At 63.2% G+C, this 21,566-nt stretch overlaps 1 protein-coding gene across 7 annotated transcripts in view; it reads right to left on the reverse strand.

Annotated features, from left to right (window-relative positions):
• The window catches only part of SEPTIN9 (septin 9), a 144,044-nt gene that overhangs the window by 6,014 nt on the left and 116,464 nt on the right, over positions 1–21,566 (reverse strand). For all 7 annotated transcript variants that reach the window (XM_059150301.1, XM_059150300.1, XM_059150303.1 and 4 more), the window contains 7 exons: positions 5,255–5,446; positions 3,072–3,200; positions 2,606–2,687; positions 2,126–2,263; positions 1,417–1,534; positions 458–553; positions 76–172 (listed from right to left, as the gene is read on the reverse strand). In XM_059150301.1, the coding sequence (XP_059006284.1) occupies positions 76–172; positions 458–553; positions 1,417–1,534; positions 2,126–2,263; positions 2,606–2,687; positions 3,072–3,200; positions 5,255–5,446 (852 nt within the window). The remainder of the gene's footprint in view (positions 1–75; positions 173–457; positions 554–1,416; positions 1,535–2,125; positions 2,264–2,605; positions 2,688–3,071; positions 3,201–5,254; positions 5,447–21,566) is intronic.

Consider the following 21,566-nt stretch of genomic DNA (forward strand, 5'->3'; position numbering starts at 1 on the left):
TGGGTGCCCAAGCTCCAGGCTGGCAGAAGAGGCTTGAGTTTTCTGATCTGGAGACCCCAGCGGCTTGACAATTACCTTCGATGGTGCCCCATTTGGTTTTCCTGCCAAGGATCCTCTTCCCGTTCACTTGGTACTCGTGGTCACTGCCCACCACGGCGAACGGGATCATCTCCTAGGGAAGGACAGGCAGCACAGGTCACGTGTGTGCGAAGGCCAGTGAGCTTCCTGGGCCCCGGGGAGGAGCTGCCCTGAGCCCGGGGCCCCCAAGAACGGAGACCCTTGGCCCGAGAGAGCCCCATGTGAACACTTGGGCTCTGACTCCTTCCGGCCCAGAGAACACGTTCCCATGGCTCAGGGCCATCCCACTCGCTTCCCCAGTCCCACTGGAGCAGTACGAAGACCCTGCCGTGGCCTCTAGCAGGAATCGGGGGCCTCCGGGAACGGCCAATGCACTCACTCGGAACTTCTCATTCACCAGCCGGTCCTCCGGGTCCTCGTCAAACTCCTTCTGGGGGTACACGTCGATGCCGTTGGACAGCAGGTCCGCGGTGATCTGGGGATCCGGAGGGGGAGAGATGTGGGTGCCGTCCGCACAGCAGGCTGGACTGACCCACTGGGACTGGCCCACACTGTGACCTCCAGAAAGTGAGGGGGCCCAGCCTGGGGCCAAGGGCAGGCTCTACGGGGCTGGTGACCCTCATACTCCAGTTCTCAAGCCTCCCGAGTGGAGGAGGGGGAGCTGCAGGCCCGCCGGGAGCCAGGTGCACCGCCGGAGTCCCAAGCCGTCTCCCCGTCCTCCCTCTGTAGGCTGGCACGCCCTGGAGACAGCAGCTCTGGGATGGCGAGTTGTCCCTCGAGCTCCACCTGGAAACCCTCTGTCACGGCGGGGCCTGGGTGCTGCCCGGGACCCCGCAGCCCGGCGTGCACCTGCCTGTATCCGACTGTCCCCACCGTTTGCTGCCCCGGCTCCCCCAGGCGCGGATGCGCCGCACACACCCGTCATTTCTGCCCCCGGCACCGACCCCCAGTGGCCCGCTCCCTCCAGCAGACGCGCCCACGGCGAGGGCACAGTCCTCCCCTCAGCCTGCTGGGAAAATCCCCGCACCCGGGGCCACGGCTGAGCACGGCCAGCGCTCTGGGGATGAGACCTAGGGGCCTCCCCGCTCATGCCCACCGGGGGTGGAGGCTCCGTGGGGCCCAGAGGCCTCGTCCTCCCGGCTCCCCAGGTGGCTCTGACGTGCGGCCTGTCGGGAAGCCGCAGGCCCGGGCGCACCTTCCTGCGGAGACGGCGGCCTGGAGTGGGACTGCGGCAGCGGAGGACGCGGCCACCTAACCCCGCCCGCTCTGGGCTTGCTCGTGCCCGAGGAAGGCTGGCGGGTTGCGTCCGACAGCCTGGCTGGAGGTGGAGAGCCCTACCCGCTGTTTGAAGTAGACCCTCTCCTCCAGGGTCAGCGTGTCGGCCTTGGCGATGACAGGGACGATGTTGACGACTTTGCTGAGGCGCTTCATGAACTCGATGTCCAGGGGCCTGAGGCTGAAGCAGAATGGTGTGGGTGAGCGACAAGCTGAGGGGGATGGACGGACGGCGACAGAACGAGGCAGGCAGGGCTGCCTCCAGCTGAGAAAGGGCCCTCAGGTGTCCGCGGGGGCTCCCAGGTGTGGACACACGGGTAAGGCCATGGCTGGCCAAACCCTAAGCAAGGGACAGGAAAGAAGAAGGGACATTCGCCAGAAAGAAGGGACACAAGGGACAGGAAGGAGGAAGAGGGCATTTACCAGACAGAAGCACGGGGTGTGACGCCGGCTCTGAGCCCCGTCCTGGGCGAGGGGTCCCCTCGGAGGGGAGAGGAGGGAGTGGGGGAAGGAAGCCCCCAGCAGCTCTGGGCCCACCCAGCCAGGGCTCCAGGACAGGCCACTGCCCAGGGTGCCCCCCAGAGCCTGGCCCACTGGCTCCAGTGTGCCACCGCCCCCAACCAGAAGCCCGTCCTGGGAAGGCATGGGGACAGCACTGCAGGGACCCCGAGTGGCGGCCACCATCTTCCACCGGGAGCAGAGCTGTAACCGCTCTTCCCGCACAGCGACAGGGGCCGTCAAGGACATGGCCCGGGCTCCGCGGGGGACTCACGAGTGGCCGGTGGCGGGGATGAAGTAGAGGCAGCAGTGCACGCGCGTGTCCGGGATGCGCTTCTTCCGGTTGATGTTGACCTCCTCCTGCAGGTACTTCTCGTACTGGTCGTTGATGAACTTCATGATCGGCTGCCAGCTGCCAGCACAGGCCCCGTCAGCCCGCCCCGGGGCACGGCTCCGGGCACGGCTCCTGCCCGTTCTCCCCCAACGTCCCAGGCCCGTCCTCGGCCTGCCAGTGTGAGGACCCGGGCTGCGGGGCCGTCTGAGCAGAGACCACAGCCTCCCCGAGAGCTCCCCAGCCAGCCTCCCGTGCTGACCCTTGACCCCAGCAGGTGCGGGGGTCACGAGTCTCAGGGGAACTGCACGCTGGCCCAGGATCTGGGGGCCGCGGAGGGTTCAGCAGAGGAGCAGGCCGCGAGACAGGCCCCGGCGGCCGTCAGGGCGCTCCTCCAGCAGTGGCAACCCCAGGGGTCCTCACCAGTTCTCATTGTTGATGTGGTCCCCAAAGCCCGGCGTGTCGATGACCGTGAGCTTCATGCGGACGCCCTTCTCCTCAATATCTGCAGAATCACAGAGCCCACCAAGCTCAGGGGGAAACCTTGGACCCCCACAGACAACCTGGGGTAGGCTGGGTCCTGCCTGGGAGGAACCTGACCAGCCCGGCCCCACCAAGGCCCGTTTGGGGTGCCCCCCCGGGGACCTGCGACGATCCCCCAGGTGATGCACAGGGAGGACCGCCTCCGGCAGGGCCTGGTGACTGCTGACTTGGGCAGCTCCTACCCATGGGTTTTGCTGTAAAACTCAGTTGTCTCCAGGGGGCTCCCTCCAACCAGGGCCTACAGGGCTCCCGGAGACCATCCCTGACCCGGACTTTCAACCTGGCCACTCAGGATGCAGCACCCCACACCCCGTGTCAACACCCCCAGCCCCACCCCGGCACTCACCGTGCGTGATGGACTTGATCTCAATGGTCTTGGGGATGCGTTCCTCCGAGGTGGGCTGCACCGACTTCCGGCTGATTTTGGACTTGAAAAGGGTATTGATCAAGGTGGACTTCCCCAAGCCGCTCTGCCCTGGGGAGAGAATGAGAGCCGGTCAGTGGGCCCGGTGGTTCGGCAGTACCTGGGCGCTGCGCTGTCCCTCGGCCCCGCTCAGTGGGGGCCCCAAGTCAGGGGAGGACGAGAGGCAGGAAGGGCTGGGATGCCCAGGCAGTGGTGCCTTGTCCTGGGGCAGGACCCAGAGGGGCCCCCCAGAGGAGCTGAGAGGCAGAGCAGCAGCACCGGGGAGGCCACGTGGGGGAGCTGGGCCCCCTGATGCAGCTTTCCTCTTCACAGCTGGACACACTGAGGTCATGAGGTTTGAAGGAAAAGCTCCACAGAGCCCCAGGACCACAAGAGGGAGGCTCTGCAAACCTGCCATAGTCTAACCGCGCTAGGCCGCTGCACTGCAGGGTTCTGCCTGGTTTCCGGGGTCATCTAGGTTAGAACCGCCAGCACACTCAGCATTCAAGCCTGTAGCTGAGCGACCACGGGGCTCAGTGAGAAGCCACCTGGTCAGTTCTTGCTGGGGCAGGACGGGGCGGGGGGGCAGCCAGATGGGGGGCAGCTGGATCTCGCCACCAGGAACAGGAACAGCCACTGGCCAGTGCCCATGTCCACAGATCCTGGCAGTCGAGGGAGCCCCCGGGGCTTCAGGCCGCCCCCTATGGGGCTCCCAGACCCCTGGGCCCCAGAAACACTCCTGGCCTCACTGTTTCCAATCCTCACATCACCTGAGGCCCGCCTACAGCAGGAGGGCAGAAGGCAGAGGGCATGGTGGGGGGAGGGGGGCTGGCCCTGCAGCCGCTGCCGCAGACCCCGGGCTCTGCTCACAGTGCTCCCCCCTCATGCGCCAGCCGCTGTCCTCAGGGAGGCTGTGTAACGCCCTCGCCTGCCCGGGGGGCCATCGTCATCCCGCCCGACGGAGGAGGAAACAGGCACAGAGCCCAGTGCGGGGATGGGAACCCCACAGCCTGATCCAGGGCCCCGAAACAACCTTCCACCTCAGGATCCACACCGGGAGCACCTCACAGGCACGACCCCGCACGTGGAGCCCCAGCACCTCACCCCTTCCCTGAGCTGCTCTATGCCACACTAGCCCACGGATTTTATAGAATTAAATTATACCGATTTTCCGACTTTGATAACCTGTCAAGAAAAAGCGTGAGCTCCCAGGATGCTGTAGGTGGACGTCGGGAACCCCTGGGCCCGGCTGTCCGCGCCCCCCCACCCCAGCCCACTTGTCTGCGCCCCTGCCAGGTCAGGCCGGAGCTACGTCAGAGAGCCCGGCCACCGTGCCTGGTGTCTGGGAGACGCCAAACCGTCTGGGATTATCGTCCTCCGCTCCCCCCGCCCCCCGCTGCTGCTTCTGCGACTGCCACTCCTCTAGCGCCCATGGCCATGCAGGAGCCGCACACGGCATCGGATCTGCCCCTCCCGGGGGTCCCATCTTACAGATGAGTAAGCCCCGGGAAAGGGAGGACCAGCACCACACCACTGAGTGGGCAGGTGAGGCCGGGATTCCACGCTGGGTCCGCAGACCCCCAAACAGATGTCCGCCTGGCCCAGGGAGCAGAGCTCTGGTCTCCCCGCCCTGTGAGCAGAGACCGTGCCAGGCCCCCTCTGGGCCTCACTGCCGCCTGCAGAATGGGACACCCTTTTGACAGGGCGTCTGCGAGGACCGAATGGGGCCCCAAGGACTTCAGGAACAAGAGGTGGCCCAGTGCACCCCCACGTCTGGCCCCCAACCCGGATCAGGCCGGGCTTATCAGTGACCTGCCCTGGGGCCCATCCGGCTCTCCCGGGGCCACCAGGAAGCCTCTAGCAAGGCCTCCTGGCCGTGGGGGGGCTGGCCCCATCACTGGAAGTCCAGGACGGAGCCCCGGAGAGGGCAGGGGGTGAGGCTGCTGGTCAGTGAGCTGCCGCCCTCCCGGCAGGCACACGGGCGCACGCGGGAGCACACACGGGCTCACGCTCGGTGCCACGTGCCATCCGCCCTGCGGGCCAGGTGCGCCCACCCCCGTCTTCCGAGGAGCGGACTGAGCCCCAAAGCCCGCGGTGTGGGGTCCCAGCGTGGGGCGCACACTCACCGACCACCATGATGTTGAACTCGAAGCCCTGCTTCATGGCCTTCCTGCGCATCTGCTCCAGGATGGAGTCGATGCCCACATAGCCGAAGTCCGCGGGGGCCTTCTCGTTGCGGGGCGCGGGCGCCTGCTTCAGCCCGGCGTCTCTGGGGGTCTCAGCCATGTCGCCAACACAGCCAGGAGCCGCCTCGGGGGCTGTGGGCAGAACGGGGGGCGTCAGGGGGTCTGACACAGGCATCTGCAAAGCACCGACCACCACCCCATTTCTCAAGCGGGGAAACTGAGGCTCAATTGCCCAGGAGACCCTTACAGGAGACCCCAGACCTAAAGGCCCCCCCCACCACAGCACCGGCAGAGCCCCACCCCTCCCCAGCAGCTGCCTACTAGCAGGTTCCTTCCCTCAGCTCCAAGGCAGAGCTGACCCCAGCCCTCCTCTTCCCCGCCTCCACCCTGCCCCGGGGCACCCACCTCCATCACGGGCTCAAACAGGCTCCCACAGGCCTCAGGACCCTCAGGGCCAAAGAGCTGAGTGGTGGGGCCAGCCCGTGAGCCAGGATGAAGAACACCCGGCTATCATCCTGCAGCTCCCAGGTGAGGTGTGTTCAGTCCTGGGTCCCCGTAAATAGACGGGGACAGAGTATGCCCCTCCTGGGCTCTGCGGTTCCCAGGCAACAGCAGGGAGATGGGGCTCTGGGGCTCTGGGGCAGCTCCCGACCCCCACCCAGGGGAGGGGTCCTTCTCTCTGCCTGGCACCTGTGTGCCCCACACCTCCAGTTTTTGCTTCCAGGTCTGTGGACAGGCAGGCAGGACTGAGCTTCTAGAAATAACTCAAGCCTCTGCAGTTTGCAGATCAGAACCTCCCTCCCTTCCTGCCCTGAAGAGTCTGTACACCCAGGTCAGAGGCCTGGAGAAGGAGTGGCCAGAGGCACCCAGTGGGGACCTGAGGGCCACTCCCCCGGTGGAGCTGGTCAGGGTGCTCAGAACAGCATGGGTCCCTCCCAGGGTCTACCAGGAGCACATCGGCCATGTCCTGGAGTACCCCTAGATACACCACACGCGCCTATCCACACTTCTCCTTGGCCAGCCTCTCAGTCCCCCTGTGGCCTTCCCAGCCCCCAACCACTGAGGAGGACGGTGAGCTCCCTCCCCCTCCCAGGAACACACACGGTGCATCCTAACATCTTCCAGGGTCCCCCCCAGGGAGGGGCTGGCTGGTTCCCTGGGCATCAGCCTCGGAACCCCGCTCCCAAGTGTGCGCTGGGGCGGGGTGGGGGCGGGCGGGGTTCATGCACAGGACACGGGACACGGGGGTTTCCACTTCCTGGGGAAGCGACCAGACTCTCCCAGACAACCAAACCCCAGTGCCAAACCCCAGTGGGCCCAACCGGCTCGCACCTAGGTGGCCGCACCTCTGCTTTGTGGAAGTGTCAGAGGGAGGTGACCGCGGGGGGGCCCAGCACCCTCTCCTTCCGCGGCCGGGATGATGAGCTGACAGACTCCAGAAATCAGAGCGTGGGTGGTTTCTCTGCACAACGTCGCTCGACTTCCCCGTTTTCTCAGCCGGACAAAGCGCCGTGACTCCCCCTTCCCGGAATCGGGGACCGAGCAGTAACAGAGCCCATGGGTCCCTGCTGCCCACCGCACTCCCAGGCCAGGGAAAGGCGAGCGACCCAGGAGGCAGCAAGGACAGCCACGGGGCCTCCTCCCAGCAGCACCCGGAAGGCATCTGCCACTGCCCCCTCTTCAGAAAGACTGTCCCCAGCTCCAGCATCTTTAAATAAACAAAGACCAGCGCAGCAGCTGGCCTTGAACATGTGGCCGTGCGGCTGCTTCCTGGACACAGACATGGGGCCTCGTCTTGCAGGCCAGCGGCTGGGCCCGGCCCCACGTGACCGAAAATTGCTTCCAGCTGCCCCTGGGTCTGGTCGGGGGGCCTGCACTGGCCCCGCCCACCCCCACATGCAGCCCTCATCCCCTGCCTCCGGGGCTCCAGCGACCCGCCCCCTGCCCAGGCAGAAACTCAAACCACAAAGCAAACATCCTGCCACCAGCGCCTGCTTCAGAAATTATCACAAAAACGCGACGAGCCCCATTCTTCCCCCAACCCCCACCCCATCACCGATGGAAGGGCCTGGCCTTTGCACAGGTGAGGGTTCCCTCCCGCAAGCCCCTTCTCTCCCGGCCAGTGGAGATACCAGCACAACTGCTCTGCAGGGCCAGAAGGCAGGACCCCGCCCGCCCAACCACGGGAGAAGCAGAGGCCCCATCAGGGCAACCTGCCCCAGACGATTTCTCTGAACCCTTGCTTTCCACGGAGAGCCACCCGGGACCCGGCTGCTCCGGCCACCTGGCAGGGACAGCAGAGACCGTCTCCCCCAGCGCCGTCCCAGAGGACTTCCAGGATGGAAGGACCCCAGGCCCGCGCCGCCTGATACGGCAGCCATGGGGGGCTACAGTGTTAACTGTGCTAAAATACACGGAACATGAAATTCACCATCACCTACGTTAAGTGCTCAGTCCCGTGGCATGAAGGACATTCACGCTGTTGTACAACCCGCCTCCAGAATGCTGTCTTGCAAAAGTGAAACTCTCTCCCCATTAAACACCAACTCCCCACCACCCCCCCCCCCATTCTACCTTCTAATCTGCAGGCCCAGGGAGCCCCATGTAGAGGAATCTTACAGTGTTTATCCTTCGGGGGCTGGCTTATCTCACCTAACATCACGTCCTCAGGGCTCGTGCACACTGTAGCGAGTGTCAGAACGTCCTATTAAGGTTCAGAGTCCCTTCTGCGTATCCGTCCCTCCATCAACACCTGGGGCGCTTCTGCGTTTCAGCTCTGGTGACTAGCGCCGCTGGGAACACAGGTGTGCGAGATCTGGAAACCCTGCTTCCAGTTCTTCCGGGATTACGGAGTCACGTGGCATTAGTATTTTTAATTTTTTGAGGAACTGCCACCTGTTTTCACATGTGACTTCCCAGCACTGGGAATGCAGCCGGTCCCGCTAAGGAACCGAATTTTTCATTTTATTATTTCAATTACTTTACATTTAAAAAGCGACCCAGGGCAAAGGGCAAAGACACTGGATAGCAAAGAATTCTAGTTCCATCTACTTCTTTCACAAATGGGGAAACTGAAGTCTGCAGAGTGATTTATTTTTTCCCTGAAACACCATCAGAAATAGCCAGGCCAACCTGTGACGACCGTCACTTCATTTACTCAATACGAAAGCTTCCTATTCACTGCTGGGCCATGTGCTACCATCCGTGTTCCCCATCACACACACGCCGTGAGCCCCAGGGAGCACGGCAGCCAGCCTGGGTGGACCCCCACGTCCGTCCAGAGCTGTACAGGGAGGGGACCCCCTAACAACACTCGTGGAATGACTGGGGTCTTGGGAGTTGTCCCCCTGGTGCGGGCTCGGGGGAGGAGGGCTCTGCGGCCCCAGCCTGGCCCACAGCCCCGCCGCGACAATGGTCAGACCTGCATCCGACCCACGTCCCCCAGTGACCCCTCCCTGGGGCCAGGGCCGCATCCTCTGTCCCGTGGCCCCGGCACCTGAATTTCTGTTTCATACCCGAACTTTGTGAAATGCTACAAACAGCAAAGGGATGTTCTTCACATGAAAGAAGTTTCACATTTATGTCCCAGAGGACCCTCTCTGCACCGTCATCAGCTAAACAGAACCAGGGGGAGTCCTGCTTTTTTAAAGATGTATTTATCCGAGAGAGAGAGACAGACCGCGCGTATGAGCAGGAGGAGCAGAGGGAGGTGGGGGGGGGGGGGAATCCCAAGGAGACTCCACTCCGGGCGCAGAGCCCAACACAGCTCTATTCCCTGACCCTGAGATCACGACCAGACCTGAAACCAAGAGTCAGAGGCCCAACCCAGGTGCCCTGAGCCCCATTTTTTTAAAAAAGGCCCTATCTTTAAGTGACTGCTACGCTCAGCATGGGGCTCGAACTCACAACCCTGAGATGGAAAGGGTCAGCCAGATGCCCCCAAAGAGCCCTATTTTTTAAAAGTGGAAAAGCCAGGTTCAGAGAGGTTAAGTCACTGACTCGTGGTCACACAGCACCACCTGCCTTTGCTCACTGTTCCTGCCTGCTTCTCGGACAAGGCAATGTGGAAAGACAGCAAACTGCTATGACTTTCCTTCCCCTCCTCCAAGAAGGGGATGCCCGTTTTATCTCAGGGCCTGGGCCCTGGTGCAGCCTCATTCCCACCCCAGCGGCCCCGGGGTCAACCTCCTCCCCTCGCCCCCCCCACCGCCCCCTGTCGGCAGCTCTCAGGCCCCGGGTGACGTCACTGCCCGCCAGGCCACCAACCTTCACCGTGGAAAGAAGGCTCGAGACCACCCAGGCTGGGGTGACCCTACACACTGGCTTATCCCTTCCTCCAGCCTAATTATCCTCTTGGTTGTGGTAACATTTATATAACATCAAGTTTCAGGCATTTAAACCATGTTTCGGTGTCTGCTTCTGGGCCCCATGCCTGCTGCTGCGCACCATCACCACCAGCCACCTTCAGAATGCGTCCATCACCCTCCCCAGGGACCGCGCCCACGGACCTCTCACTTCCCCTGCCACACCCCGGTGGCCTCGCATCCACCTTCCGACTGTGGATTTCAAAGGCCTACGGACCTCGCGCAGCCCCGTCCCCTGCACCCGGCTTCTCTCGCGGAGCCTGCGTGTCGCCGCAGGGGCAGGAATGGCCTCCCTTTCCACGTCTGCCTGACACTCCACTGTTTATCGGTTCATCCATCCCCCGACGCCTGCGCCGTCTCCCCCGTCTGTAAATAACGCTGCTGTGAGCACGGCCGTGCAAGAGCCAGAGTCCCTGCTCTGGGCCCCCGCAGGCATCCAGCCTAACTACTCACAGAACCCAGGGGACCCTCGGCGAGGCACGGTCACTGGACAGTCATCCGACCGTCAGAGCAATATAGCACTTCTCTGTGGCCTGCGCGGTGCTTGTCTCGGGCCTCGGGTACCGGCCATGGCTCCCCGTGGCTCTTAGCAGGGTCCCCACCCTGCCACAGTGGCACTGTCTACCTGGGCAGAAAACAGGCCCTGTGGCTCCTGACCACCGCCCCCCCACCGCTGTTCCCTTCTCCTTGAACCTGACACCGTGGCCTGCTCAGTGATGCCCCCAACCCCTCGCCCAGAGAGTGGCCCTCGAGAAGTACCTACGACCTCCAGCAACAGAACGGACGGACGACCCACGGAACGTGAGCCATCAAGAGCAGTGGCATTGGCCACCGGTCCCAATCTGGAGGAACCCTGCCACCAAGAGGCTCCGTGTGTGACTCAGCCTGTGGCAGAAGGTCACCTACGTAGGAAGGAGTGCAGGACTCCCCCCGCCCCACCCGGTGACCCCGCTCCTCTCTGCCTGCAGCCTGGAGCCAACCCCCTCCATGGCCTCCTGCCCCGCGCCACCAAGTCTCCCCTGGCTGAAAGGCAGCCCCCGGAAAGGAGCCCGCTATTGGGTGGGATGCCTCTGAGGCCGCTCACACTGCAGCCCAGCTCCTGGGCGGCGGCTGCGGAGAGCGCACCAGTGCAGGCCTGCAAGGCCTGACTTGGAAGCCAACACCCAGGGGTTGCCCCAGCAGCCTGCCGCCTCCCTGGGGGTCTTGTTGCCTTGTTCTGCATCCCAGCAACGTCCCCCCAAGTTCCATCCTCCCCAGCACCAGACTCCTCTGCCCTGGGCTGCTGCCTGACTCTGCTCCCGGCAGAAGCAGCAGCCACGGGGGCCGGTCCCGTATCGCACGCAGCTGGCCCCGGGACAGCGCCCTCGGGGTCAGGCCCGTGCCATCCGCCCAGCTCACCCCAATCCTCTCCATGCCTGGCTCTTAGAGCCCGGGGACTCTGCCACTGTTGTCTGAACAGGCCTCACTCAATCACCACCCGCCCACAGTGCCTGAACAGAGAGCGAGGCCAACCGGTCCGAAGACACCTAGAAGGCTACCGGACGGGCCCAGGCAGGGAACCAGGGTCACCAAGCAGATCCAGTTAGGCGCACTAGGGGGTCAGAGGATGGGCTCCTGGGGATACCAGGGCCCACCAGGGCCTCTTCTCTTCCTGCCCCAAGGCCTCTCCCAGAGAAGACTGCCCTCTAGCCGGTAACCTCCAGGCTCAGTGGCTGCTCCCACTCCCCACCCAGGTGCCTGGAGTCTACCCTCTGGGACCGCGCACAGCTCTGCAGTGCAGGCCGAGGGGACACGGGCAGACGCCTCCGGAGTACCCAAGCCCGTGGCCACGACACAGATGGCTGATGCTCCTCGTCCCCAGCAACGAGGCCCGGATGCAGGGCGGAGGGACGGGAGCTGCTCCTGCCCTCTGCCCAACCTCCCCCGGTGCCTGCAGCCCTGCAGGCCCTGGCCTGGGCACCTCGAGTCCCCGCAGTCCCCTACTGAGCCCACACCCTGCATTTGAGCAGTCTCCACAGGGACTGCGTTAGGATGACGTGCTCCCTCCCACGCCCCCCTCCACAGGACCCCGAGCCAGCGCCCTCAGCCGCCACATTCAGAGCGGCGCCGGCACACGGCAGGTCCAAGACTGGCTGTCTGGCATGAACGAGAACAAATGCAGGCCTGACGCTGATCACAACGGCCAAGGTCTCCCGGGGGCTCCCGGCGCCCCAAGCGCTGTTCCAGCCGTGGTCTTTCACGCACCGCAGCGAGCCTGCTCAGAGCAGGGCGACTCCACAGGCCAAGTCCTCCAGCAAAGACCCAGGCAGCATCTGCCGCGGGGGCAGGGATGGGAGGCCCGGAGCTCTCGCCCCCTCTCCCCAGCAGCTGCCGGGAGATGCCCACCCGATTGGGAAGGGAGTTCCCTGTAGGGAAGCCCCAGGCCTATCAAGGGGCACAGCATTTGAGCCCCCACAACCTGGGAGAAAACCACCTAAAGGCTAAGCCTGGCTGGTCAAGCTCCTTTAAAGTAATCGCAGGGCCCAGTATAGGAGTCCCAGAGTCCAGGGGCCTTCTCCAGGCCGCAGAACTCCCAGGGAAGGCGGGGGGGGGGGCAAAGAACACAAGCCCTGACACAGCAGAGGCCCCACACAGAGGCCTGGGACGCTGCTGCTCTGCAAGCTCCCCATGGAGCCATCCCAGCAGAGAGCAAAATGCCCCTTCCCATCCCCAAACTCCACTTCCTGGAGGTCGCCCCAGGCTGAGCTGACCAATTCACAGGGGCCCCAAAGAGGCCTCCCCACTCCTGGCTGTGAGGGGCAGGGGAGGGAGAGGTGCTTGTTAGCCAACCTGGGGAAGTCAGTGGGGCTGGGGACCGGACAGACGGACCGGACAGACGGACACACACACACACACACACACACACACACACGGAACTGCTTTGCATCTTAAAAAAATGGCTACAAACAATAATTGTGGAAGAAGATCCTGGACTCCTCGGGTCCAGCCCCTGGTCAGGCTCCCTGCACAGGGGGTGGCCTGCTTCTCCCTCTCCCTCTGCTGCTCCCCCTGCTTGTGCTCTCTGTCAAAAATAAATAAAAACTTGGGGGTGGGGAGATCACAGGGTCCTAGGGGACCAGAACCACAATACAGATTCATTCAACAAATGATTCAAGGCCGGGGGTCTCCCTCCCAGAGCTGCAGGGAGAGGGCCAGTGAGAACCAGCCATGTGCAGGGGGTGGGCAGGGAGTGTAGGGGCCTCGCCCCCTGCAGGGCTTTGGAAACAGGACCTCCTCCATTTCCTCTGCTCCTTGCTCGTTTCTCCTTGTCCCCCATTCACCCACCCAAGCCGCTACAAGCTCCCCATAAACGTCGCAGGGGAACTTCCTGTTCCCTTCTAAAGATGGAAAACACTGAATATAAATGACCAAATTTTGCAGATTTGTGCGGGCGGGGATCGAGGGCTGAATTTCAAAAGCACACACGCCTCATCTAATTCGATAAGTAATTCCAAATCAAATTACACTTCACACGTTGTACGAGGCAGGAAGTGCCTCGTCGTCGGGAGTCTGGTCGGGAACCGGGATGCCAGAAACCGGAGACTTCGCCCTCTGGCCTGAAACTCAGGCTTAGAACAGGAGCACAAAGGCTCGCGCCTCCGCAAGAAAAAAGGGATTTGCATATGCAAAGGGCTGCATTTTTCTCCCGCTCCGGAGCTCCTTCCCTTTTCCGAGGAGGAGGAGGAGGAGGCGGCGGCGGCGGCGGCGGCGGCGGCGGCCCCCGACCGCCGAAGACAAAGTTGCAGTCTCTGGTTCCCGTGTGGGGAGAGCCGGTGGGGGTGTGCACCCATCAAGGAAGATCTCCCAGGACGCCCTAGCCTTTGCGGACCTGGGAGAGGACCCGGCAGTGACCGTGCCATCCCCTTCTGACTCATTCGTTTCATTCATTCCTTCAAGGACCAGAGACGCCCCAAAGGCGGAGAAGGCGGGGAGGGGGTTCCCCCGCTCCTACCGCCCACCAAGGCTCCCGGGCTTCGCTCCCGCCGGACGCGTGGAAGCAAGCTTCTCCGCCGTCGTGCAGGCAGGAGTCTCAAATCTCAAGAAGCTCTTCGCTTCAGTTGGCCCGAGTCCGGCAGAGTCCGAGTTGGACAGCGGCCACCTCTCACCAGGCCACCCCACCCCCTTCTGGAAGAGGCCCTCTTCTGTTCCTGATTTGCAGGCCCGCCTCCCCCTCCCAGGGACTCTCGGCCGGGCAAGACATCCGTCTTTCTTCGCTCAGAGCAGGCTCCGACCTGCAAGCCGCCTGAGCTCCCTTCCTACAAGGCAGCCTGGAGAACTGACAGGCAGCCAGGGCTGGGATGAACCCTCCGACTTCCTGTGTCAAGGATTTATTAGCCCATTTTCCAGCACCCACTGGCCTTGCAGGATCAGGGACGGTGCCCCCTGGCCCACCCGCCCACCGGAGCCTCCTCCCGCCCCAGAGAACCTTCCAGCATGACCGGGACCCCCGCCCCCAAGCTAACCCAGAATCCAGCCCCAGCCAGCCCGCCCACCGGGTCCGAAGGGGCCGGCTGACCACAGAGATTCCGTTAGTTCTTGGCAAATATTTGCCAAGTTAAAAAGAGAAAGAAAAGGTCCCACCCGCCCCCGTGGATGGATGGAAACCGGCCATTTGTCACAGCGTGGAATTTCCTCTTATCAGGGATGTCCCCCTAAAGAGGGGGGCTTCTGCCTCCCCTGCCCCTGCCCCCCCCTCCTATCAGCAGCACTGTCAGCAGATGCTCACCAGAGCTGGGGGGAGACCGGACAGAGGCTGGGGGTGCTGCCTCCTCCAGCTGATGAAGTCATCTGAGAAAACAGAAAGTAGACAGGGCTCTCGGGCTACGAGGGGGCAGCCTCCCCACCCCCAGGGGCTACGTGGAAAAAGACATCAAAGTTCACCTCCCCTCCCCCAAAAAGTTACGAAACAAACCATGCCTGTGCAGTTCTGGTCAGGCCTGGGGTGAGTGGGGTGATGGGGGCGCTGGCCAAGGCGACCCCATGCCCAGAGCCCCCTCCGGGAAGGCGGGCCGAGCAGGGAGGGGCACATTCCTGGGCCGGAAGAGAAGCCCAGCCAGATGACCCCTGAGGCAGGGAGAGGGACCGCTCATACCACAGGCCCAGGGGCTGAGGGTCCAGGAAGGGTGGGGGAAAGCAGGGACGGGGTCGGCAGCCCCAGACCCTCTCGCACCAGGGCACCCATCCCTCTGCGGCTCCAGCTTCAGGCTGACAGGGGGCCGGTGGGGGGGGGGGGGGCTGGACGCATCCCCCCTCCCACCCAGGGTCCTTCCTGCTCAGGAGGACAGGGGCTCTGCACGCAGCATGCTCAGGGCCCAGGGATCAGCAAGGACCCTTCCACGGCCCTCAGCCTACAACCAACTGTGCCCACCAGCCAGCGGGGCTGCTCACAGACCCTCCATGCCTCCCCACCCCCTGCCCCCTCCAGCCCCCGCTCGCCCACAAGAGCCCCTCACCCAGTGAATAAACCAAAGGAGGACGCTGTGATACTGGAGGGCCCACCCCTACGGTCACACGCTCTCCAGCCGGAGCGCGGGACCGGCTGCCAGCCCATCCAAGGAGTCCTGGAAACACACCCGACCCTTTAGGCCAGGCCCTTCCCAGGAAAAAGCCCGCTGCCCACCCTCTGGACAGACATGTCCATCCGCCCCGACACACCAGCAGGGGGTGGGATGCTGGCCGTGGGCGGAGTGCAGACACCCCTGTGCCCAGGTGCCGGGTCACACAGCAGAGGGGAAGCAGCAGGTCCGGTCCATCTTCCTGCCTGCGCTGTGGCACAAAGTCTGGGTACACTCTGGACCTGGCGTTTTAAGCAGACACAGCCGCTGGGCCTCTGCAGAGCCAAGTGCCTGGGGTACCTCCTCACCCCAAGTTGTAGGGAATGAGCTCTGACCAGTCCCCTTTCCTTTCCCTAAGTGCTCTCTTCTCTGGGCTTCCATGCCGGCCTCTGCTGCTTTGTCTCCTCTGTCTGAGCTGCTGGGGCTAAGGCTGCTCGCCAGCCCCTCCTCCACCAGCAGAATCCGTCCTGGTCCCGGGCTGGATGCTCTCCCCCGTAGACTGCCTGTCCTCTGGACATTAAATGCCAACCTCTGTCCACTCACTGGTAGCCCTCACCACACTTACTGTGTGACCCTGAGCAAGTAACCTAACCTCTCTGTGCCTCCATTTCCTTATGCGTACACTGGAACAGTAACACTGGCCTCCCAAGAGCATTGTAAGAATCAAAGATTACTGCCGAGGCAGAAACATGCGAGGCACCGACAACGCTCTAAGTCGATGTCCGGGAAGTACAGGCCCCGCTCAGCTCCCCAGCTTCGGTGCGTGGCTAGTCTCCGCTAGTCTCCGGAGCTCCTATCAGCTCTGCAAACAAGGCTCCTCAGAGCGGTTCTCCCCGCCCCCTGCTCCCAGAGAACCCCCCCTTCCCCCAGGGTGCTGAATGAATGAGCGGGGAGCTACTGCTCTTCCTCCAGCCCTCCTCTCTTCCCAGAACATCGTGGGGGGCCGGCCGCTGCTCCCTGGCCAATCCAGGTGGCACCTCTCCCGCCCTGGCCCCCGAGGTGCTGGCCTGCATCCTTTCCCACGGGCTCCCCGGCGGCTTTCAGTGTACGGCAGCGTGTGAGCTGGACCGTTAACCATGTCATCCTCTAGAGGCACCAAACCCCCAAGAGGAAGGATGGATGGATGGATGTGCTTCCGGGGGTGGCTCCTGCCTGGTCAGGAAATTTCGCTCAGGAAATGGGGGTAGGGCGCCCACGGAGAAGGAAACCAGGCAGACACTTGGTGGCCTGTGACAGGGCCAGGGGCAGGCAGGCCCAGCAGATGGGCAGGGGCTCAGAGCAGAACACCTGGGACCACCCTGAGGCACTACCCTGAGTGGCTTCCCCAGCTACAGGCAGCCTGACAGGTGCCACAGAGTCAAGTGGGTCTCCTGTGTGCAGGGGACCAGGCCACCAGTCACTGGGCAACCCTGAAGACACGCCCCCTGGGAGCTGGCATCTGTCGGTGAGTTGCAAAACTCCAGGGGGACTTTTCCTGCTGTCCCTGAATCTGCCATCCAGCTGTTCTATGTGACACACCTCCAGCCCAAACTTAAGAGTGGCTGAACAACGGACAGAGCCCGGGGCTCAGACACAAGAGGCTGCTGGGCCACCAGAGCAGCAGGGACCCCAGGGCTTGGCTGTGCAAGGGCACTTCAGTCTAAACCCGCTCAAACTTGCTATCCCGCCCCCCACCCGGCCGCCGGTTTCTCCCTGGAGCCCGCGTTTACTGCGGTAACTAGCGGTGACTCTTGAAATGAGACCAACAGAACCAACACCACGGAAACCTGTCCTTACACAAGTCAGGACGGAAGAAAGCCCAGCCTGAAGCGTGCTGTCGGTGGGGTGTCCCGCTCACCCCGCACCCTCTGTGCCCCGGGGGTACCTGCCGAGGGATCGGAAACGAGTCAAAGTCAGCCTCCTCCGCTAGGTCGGCCGCCAGCACAGAACAAGGAGGCCCAGGGGTGGGAGCCTGTGCCCTCCCAGGTCCCTCAGCTCCAGGATCCGGGAAGGAGCCACATTCATATGGTAATTTCTGCCTGCGAACTGGCGAGAGGTGGAGGCCCCTCCAGCTGCGGCCCGGAGGAGGAGGGAAGCCGGCCCAGGGCCTCACCGCCCCCTCCTGGCTTCCCAGCCCCGCCAGGCCCTTCCGGGGCTCTCAGCTCGGGCTGTGGGCTGCGGGGGGAGCAGGCGCACCGGGCACAGGGCAAACGGACTTCGCGTTTTGCGCTCCTGTGCTGGTTTCACATGACAAAGGACACGTGTTTGTTTGAGCCTAACTTTTCTGTGTGTGGCGCGGGGGCAGATGCTCCGGCTGCCTGCGCCCCCTCCCGGGGTCCCCGAGTCCCCCGCACCTCCACCCTCCCTGGAAGGAAGCGTCTGCCTGGGGCCACGGCTGGTGAGGTCAGGGGGAGCCTGATCTTCCAGGAAGAGGCCGCTCCCACACCCCATCCATTCCGTCCACTCCCCCAGCTTCCTACGAGGGAGGGGGTCTGCGCAGCCCAGCCGCTCCCTCCACCCACTTCCTCCCGCTCAGGGGCTCCGCTGCAGCTTCCCCATCGCCCCAGCGGGAGGACCCGCAGACCTTCTTCCGTTTCCCCACGGGTGAAGAGAACCAGAAGCCAGCGGCAACACTTGGCTACAGACCCGAATGGCTCTTCTGTGCCCCCACGCGGACCCCCAAACCGATCCCCAAACCCATCCCCAGGCCCAGCCACCATATCCCACGGGGCTGGCCCTGCACCTCTGGAATATTGTCCAGACGTAGATTCAACATGTCATGGGGGAAAGTGCAAGAAACACGCAGGGACTGGGGGCAGGACGCCCAGTGCGCCCCCACCACCTACCACGGGACGGGCAGGTCCCCAAGAGAAACGAAAACACATGCACACCAAGACCTGGGCACCTGTGTTCACGGCGGCATGAGTCATGACAGAATGCAGGGCACCCCTGACGCCCACCCACAGATGAACAGGTAAACGGAGCACGGCGTGGCCGTCATGTGGAGTACTGTTCAGTCACGAAAAGGAACGAAGCTTTGGCACCTGCCACAGTGCAAACCTTGAAGACACCGCACCCCGTGAAAAGCCAGATGCGTTGGATTCCAGTCCTGCAGAATACACAGAACAGGAGAATTTACACAGACCGACGCAGTTCCGTGCTGCCCGGGCCTGCAGAGAGCCTGGCTACGGATGGATACAGAGTCTCTTCGGAGATGATGAGAATGTTCTGGAATCAGTGGCGATAACTGCAGGACGTTGCAAATGCATGAAACACCACTGAACGGCACGCTCTGGGAGTGACCTTCATGGTGTACGGATGCCATCTCAACAAAGCTATTAACAACGTAACGGGGGCCCCATGAGGGATCCCTAGTACACGAGCGCGGGGGCTGTGTCCACGTCCATGGGCGGCTCCCAGCACCACTCTGAGTCTGCAGCCCTGGGAGTGGGGCGCTGGCGGGCTCCTCCGGGACCTCCCGCTGTGTGCTCCTCTCACCAGCAGTGCTCATGAGGACTCGCCATTCATCTCGGTGTCCCAGCCTTGAACCTGTCAGCCACAGTGAACTAAGAGCAGGTCCCTTTAATACCAAAGGAGGCCCTAAGCCTCACCAGGAAGGGCAGGATGGCAGCAGTAAACGTGCAGCAACCGGGGGCCACAAAGGGACCACAAAGGGTACACTCGGCTCATCCCAGGTCTCTGGGCAGGAGGGACAAGGGAGAGCCCACTCAGCATCCCGGCTGTGGGGACACCGGTACCAGAACCAGCTGTGTGCGGGAGCAGCCGGACCTGGCACCGCCCCCCACCCTCTGCCCGACACACACACACCGGGCAGGTGCTCAGTCTCGCCTGCCGGGTCGGGCAGAGGAAGTGACTGCGGGAGCCCGCAGCTGCTGGGGCCCCCGGACTTCCGGAGCCATCTCCGCAGCACCCACCCCAGATGTGTTAGAGGCTCTCGGCCACTCCCTCCAGATCCCAAGCCCTAGGGACTCTGCTGGGAGGGAGACGCCATAAAAACAAGTCAGAGAGAGAATTCACTGAAGCCCCACTTTTATGGGGCGGCCCAGGCCCCCGAGGGAGAGGGGCCTCTGGTGGCTCAAGGTTTAATTATAACTTTAGTACTGAGTCTGCCGGAGCCCCATGGTGTTAACTAGCTCTTTACTCCCCAGCTGTCCTTAGAGAGCCCCGTGGGGAGGAGGCAGTCCAGACCAGCCCCCACGGAGGGGCTTCTTCTACCCCCAACCCACCCAGCAAACCCTGGGACCCACAGAGAACCCGCCTCCCAGCCCTGACTCAGTCTCCCCCACAGCCCCGTGAATGAGCAGCAGACGCAAGTTTCTGCTCTTGAGCCAGAGGCAGAAAGCGAGGTACGGAGAGAGGCCGCTGGCTCATCCTCCCTGGGCTCCAGCGGCAAACCAGGAGCCGGCGGCATGAGGCTCCGGCGGACCAGGCCTGGGTCTCAGGCCCGGAAGTCTCTCTGCACGTTCCTGCTGAGCAGCGTCCAAGGCACAGCAGGAAGTGACAGAGACAGAGGTGGCTGCTGGCCCACACGCAAGGACCCAGGGAGACGGACCAGGCACGCCGGTTCCACCGTGAGCCCTGGGGGAGGCTGGGGATGCAGCCAAGACCTCTGGAAGGACGGCACAGGTCAGCTGAGGAACCTGTGCCAGGCGAGCATAAAGCAGGAAGCAGGCATCTGCGGAGAGGTGCGGTGTGGAGGGTGTGCACGGAGCCGGGCGGCCTGAGAACAGCACAGGGGACTGGCCCCACACCCCCCGCGCCCCTCCTCTGCCCTCCTGTCCCGTTTCTCTGGCTGCCCCGATTCTCAGCTGCTCTCCTCTGTGACCAGGGAGCCCAGGACGACCGGTACAACACTTCCGGGCCCTGAAGGCTTTGCTGAGTCCCCACTGCCAACGAGCTGCCTTCCTGGGGACGCCCGAGGGTCCCAGGGCATCTCATCTTGGAGTGTACATACCACCAACCTAACTGGACTGGAAGCTTCTGGAAGGCCCGACTTGTGTGTCTCCCTACCCTGCTGGTCCCAGGGCGGCCACGTGGTTGGAACTCGTGACAGCGGCTGTCACAGGCTAACGTACATCTCCGTGGCCAGGGTCACGCGTTTTCTGATTTATGTCCGTTCACCCTCACGCCAACCCCGTGAGGCGGTGACTGTTATGATGCCTTCTGGATGCTGGAGCGCGGCTCAGAGGTGGCGAGCCACGTGTGTAAGGCCACAGCGTCCTCCAGAGGTGCACAGGGGGTGATGCAGGTCACTGGCCCCGCGAGGGAAACCACCTCCCTGAACATCCATCTCCTCCTGGAATTTGGGGCGCAAGCAGCCAGGCCGTCCCAACGCATGAGCAGGGCAAGAAGAGGGGTGCAGTGGGGAGCCTCGGGAAACAGAGTCCCCCCTAGTCCTTGGGAGCCGGCCGACGCCAAGTTAGCGGAGGTGGACACCCAGTTAGCCCCAGTGCCCACCAAATCCGGCCATCCCACCCCGTCCGACCCTCCCCTCGGCTGGGACACAAGGCCCGCTGGACCCAATCAGATTCCGCGCTGTTCCCTGCCTTCCACCTAGACTCACCACATCGAGGGACGGCAGGCCTCACCCAGGGGGCTGTGCTCTCTTGGATCCAGCCTCCAAGGGTCCTCAGCCTGCTGGGGCCCTCGGGGTGGAGGGGCTAAGAGGGGCTCACACTAAACCTGAGTAGGGGACACACGGGAAGGAGTCCCAGCTCTACTGCCGCCAATTTGGCCTCAGTGGGCCAAGCTACTGAACCCAAGGGGCCCAGTGACCTGCTTCTCGGGCCTGGGCCCTGGTGTCCGCCTGCAAGGCGGGGGGGGGATGGGTTTGTGCCCTGAGCTCTAACATCCCTGGCGTGCAGGAAGACCCACGGGGAGGCGCTCGCACAGTCCGTGCTGGGCACTGTTCAGATGCACAGTCCTGACCCGCAGGAAGCAGCGCCTCGGCCAGCCCGATGGGGTCCAGAGGGTTCCAGGGAGCAGAGGCTGCAGGAGGGCTGGGAGAGGGCACCAGCATCCACAAAGGCCACACCGGCCTTGGGGTGAGGGGGTCCCTGGGGTCATCTTGAAGTTCCTTTCTTCTGTAATAAATAAACTTATTCCTACTAAGCAACCCTACCTAAGGAAAGAAACTCTTACCCACCTAAAAATGCTTCCAGGATGACTTTATTGTTTCGCCTCAGTTTCCAGGTAGGGAACCTGGCGTTCTCGTTACTTAAGTAAACTCCCTAAGATGAAGACCGAGGGCCCCGGGGACCAGGCCCAGAGGTGACCGTCCGTGGTCAGCAGGAC

Source organism: Mustela lutreola, chromosome 15, assembly GCF_030435805.1.
Source record: "Mustela lutreola isolate mMusLut2 chromosome 15, mMusLut2.pri, whole genome shotgun sequence".
Taxonomy (NCBI): Eukaryota; Metazoa; Chordata; class Mammalia; order Carnivora; family Mustelidae; genus Mustela; species Mustela lutreola.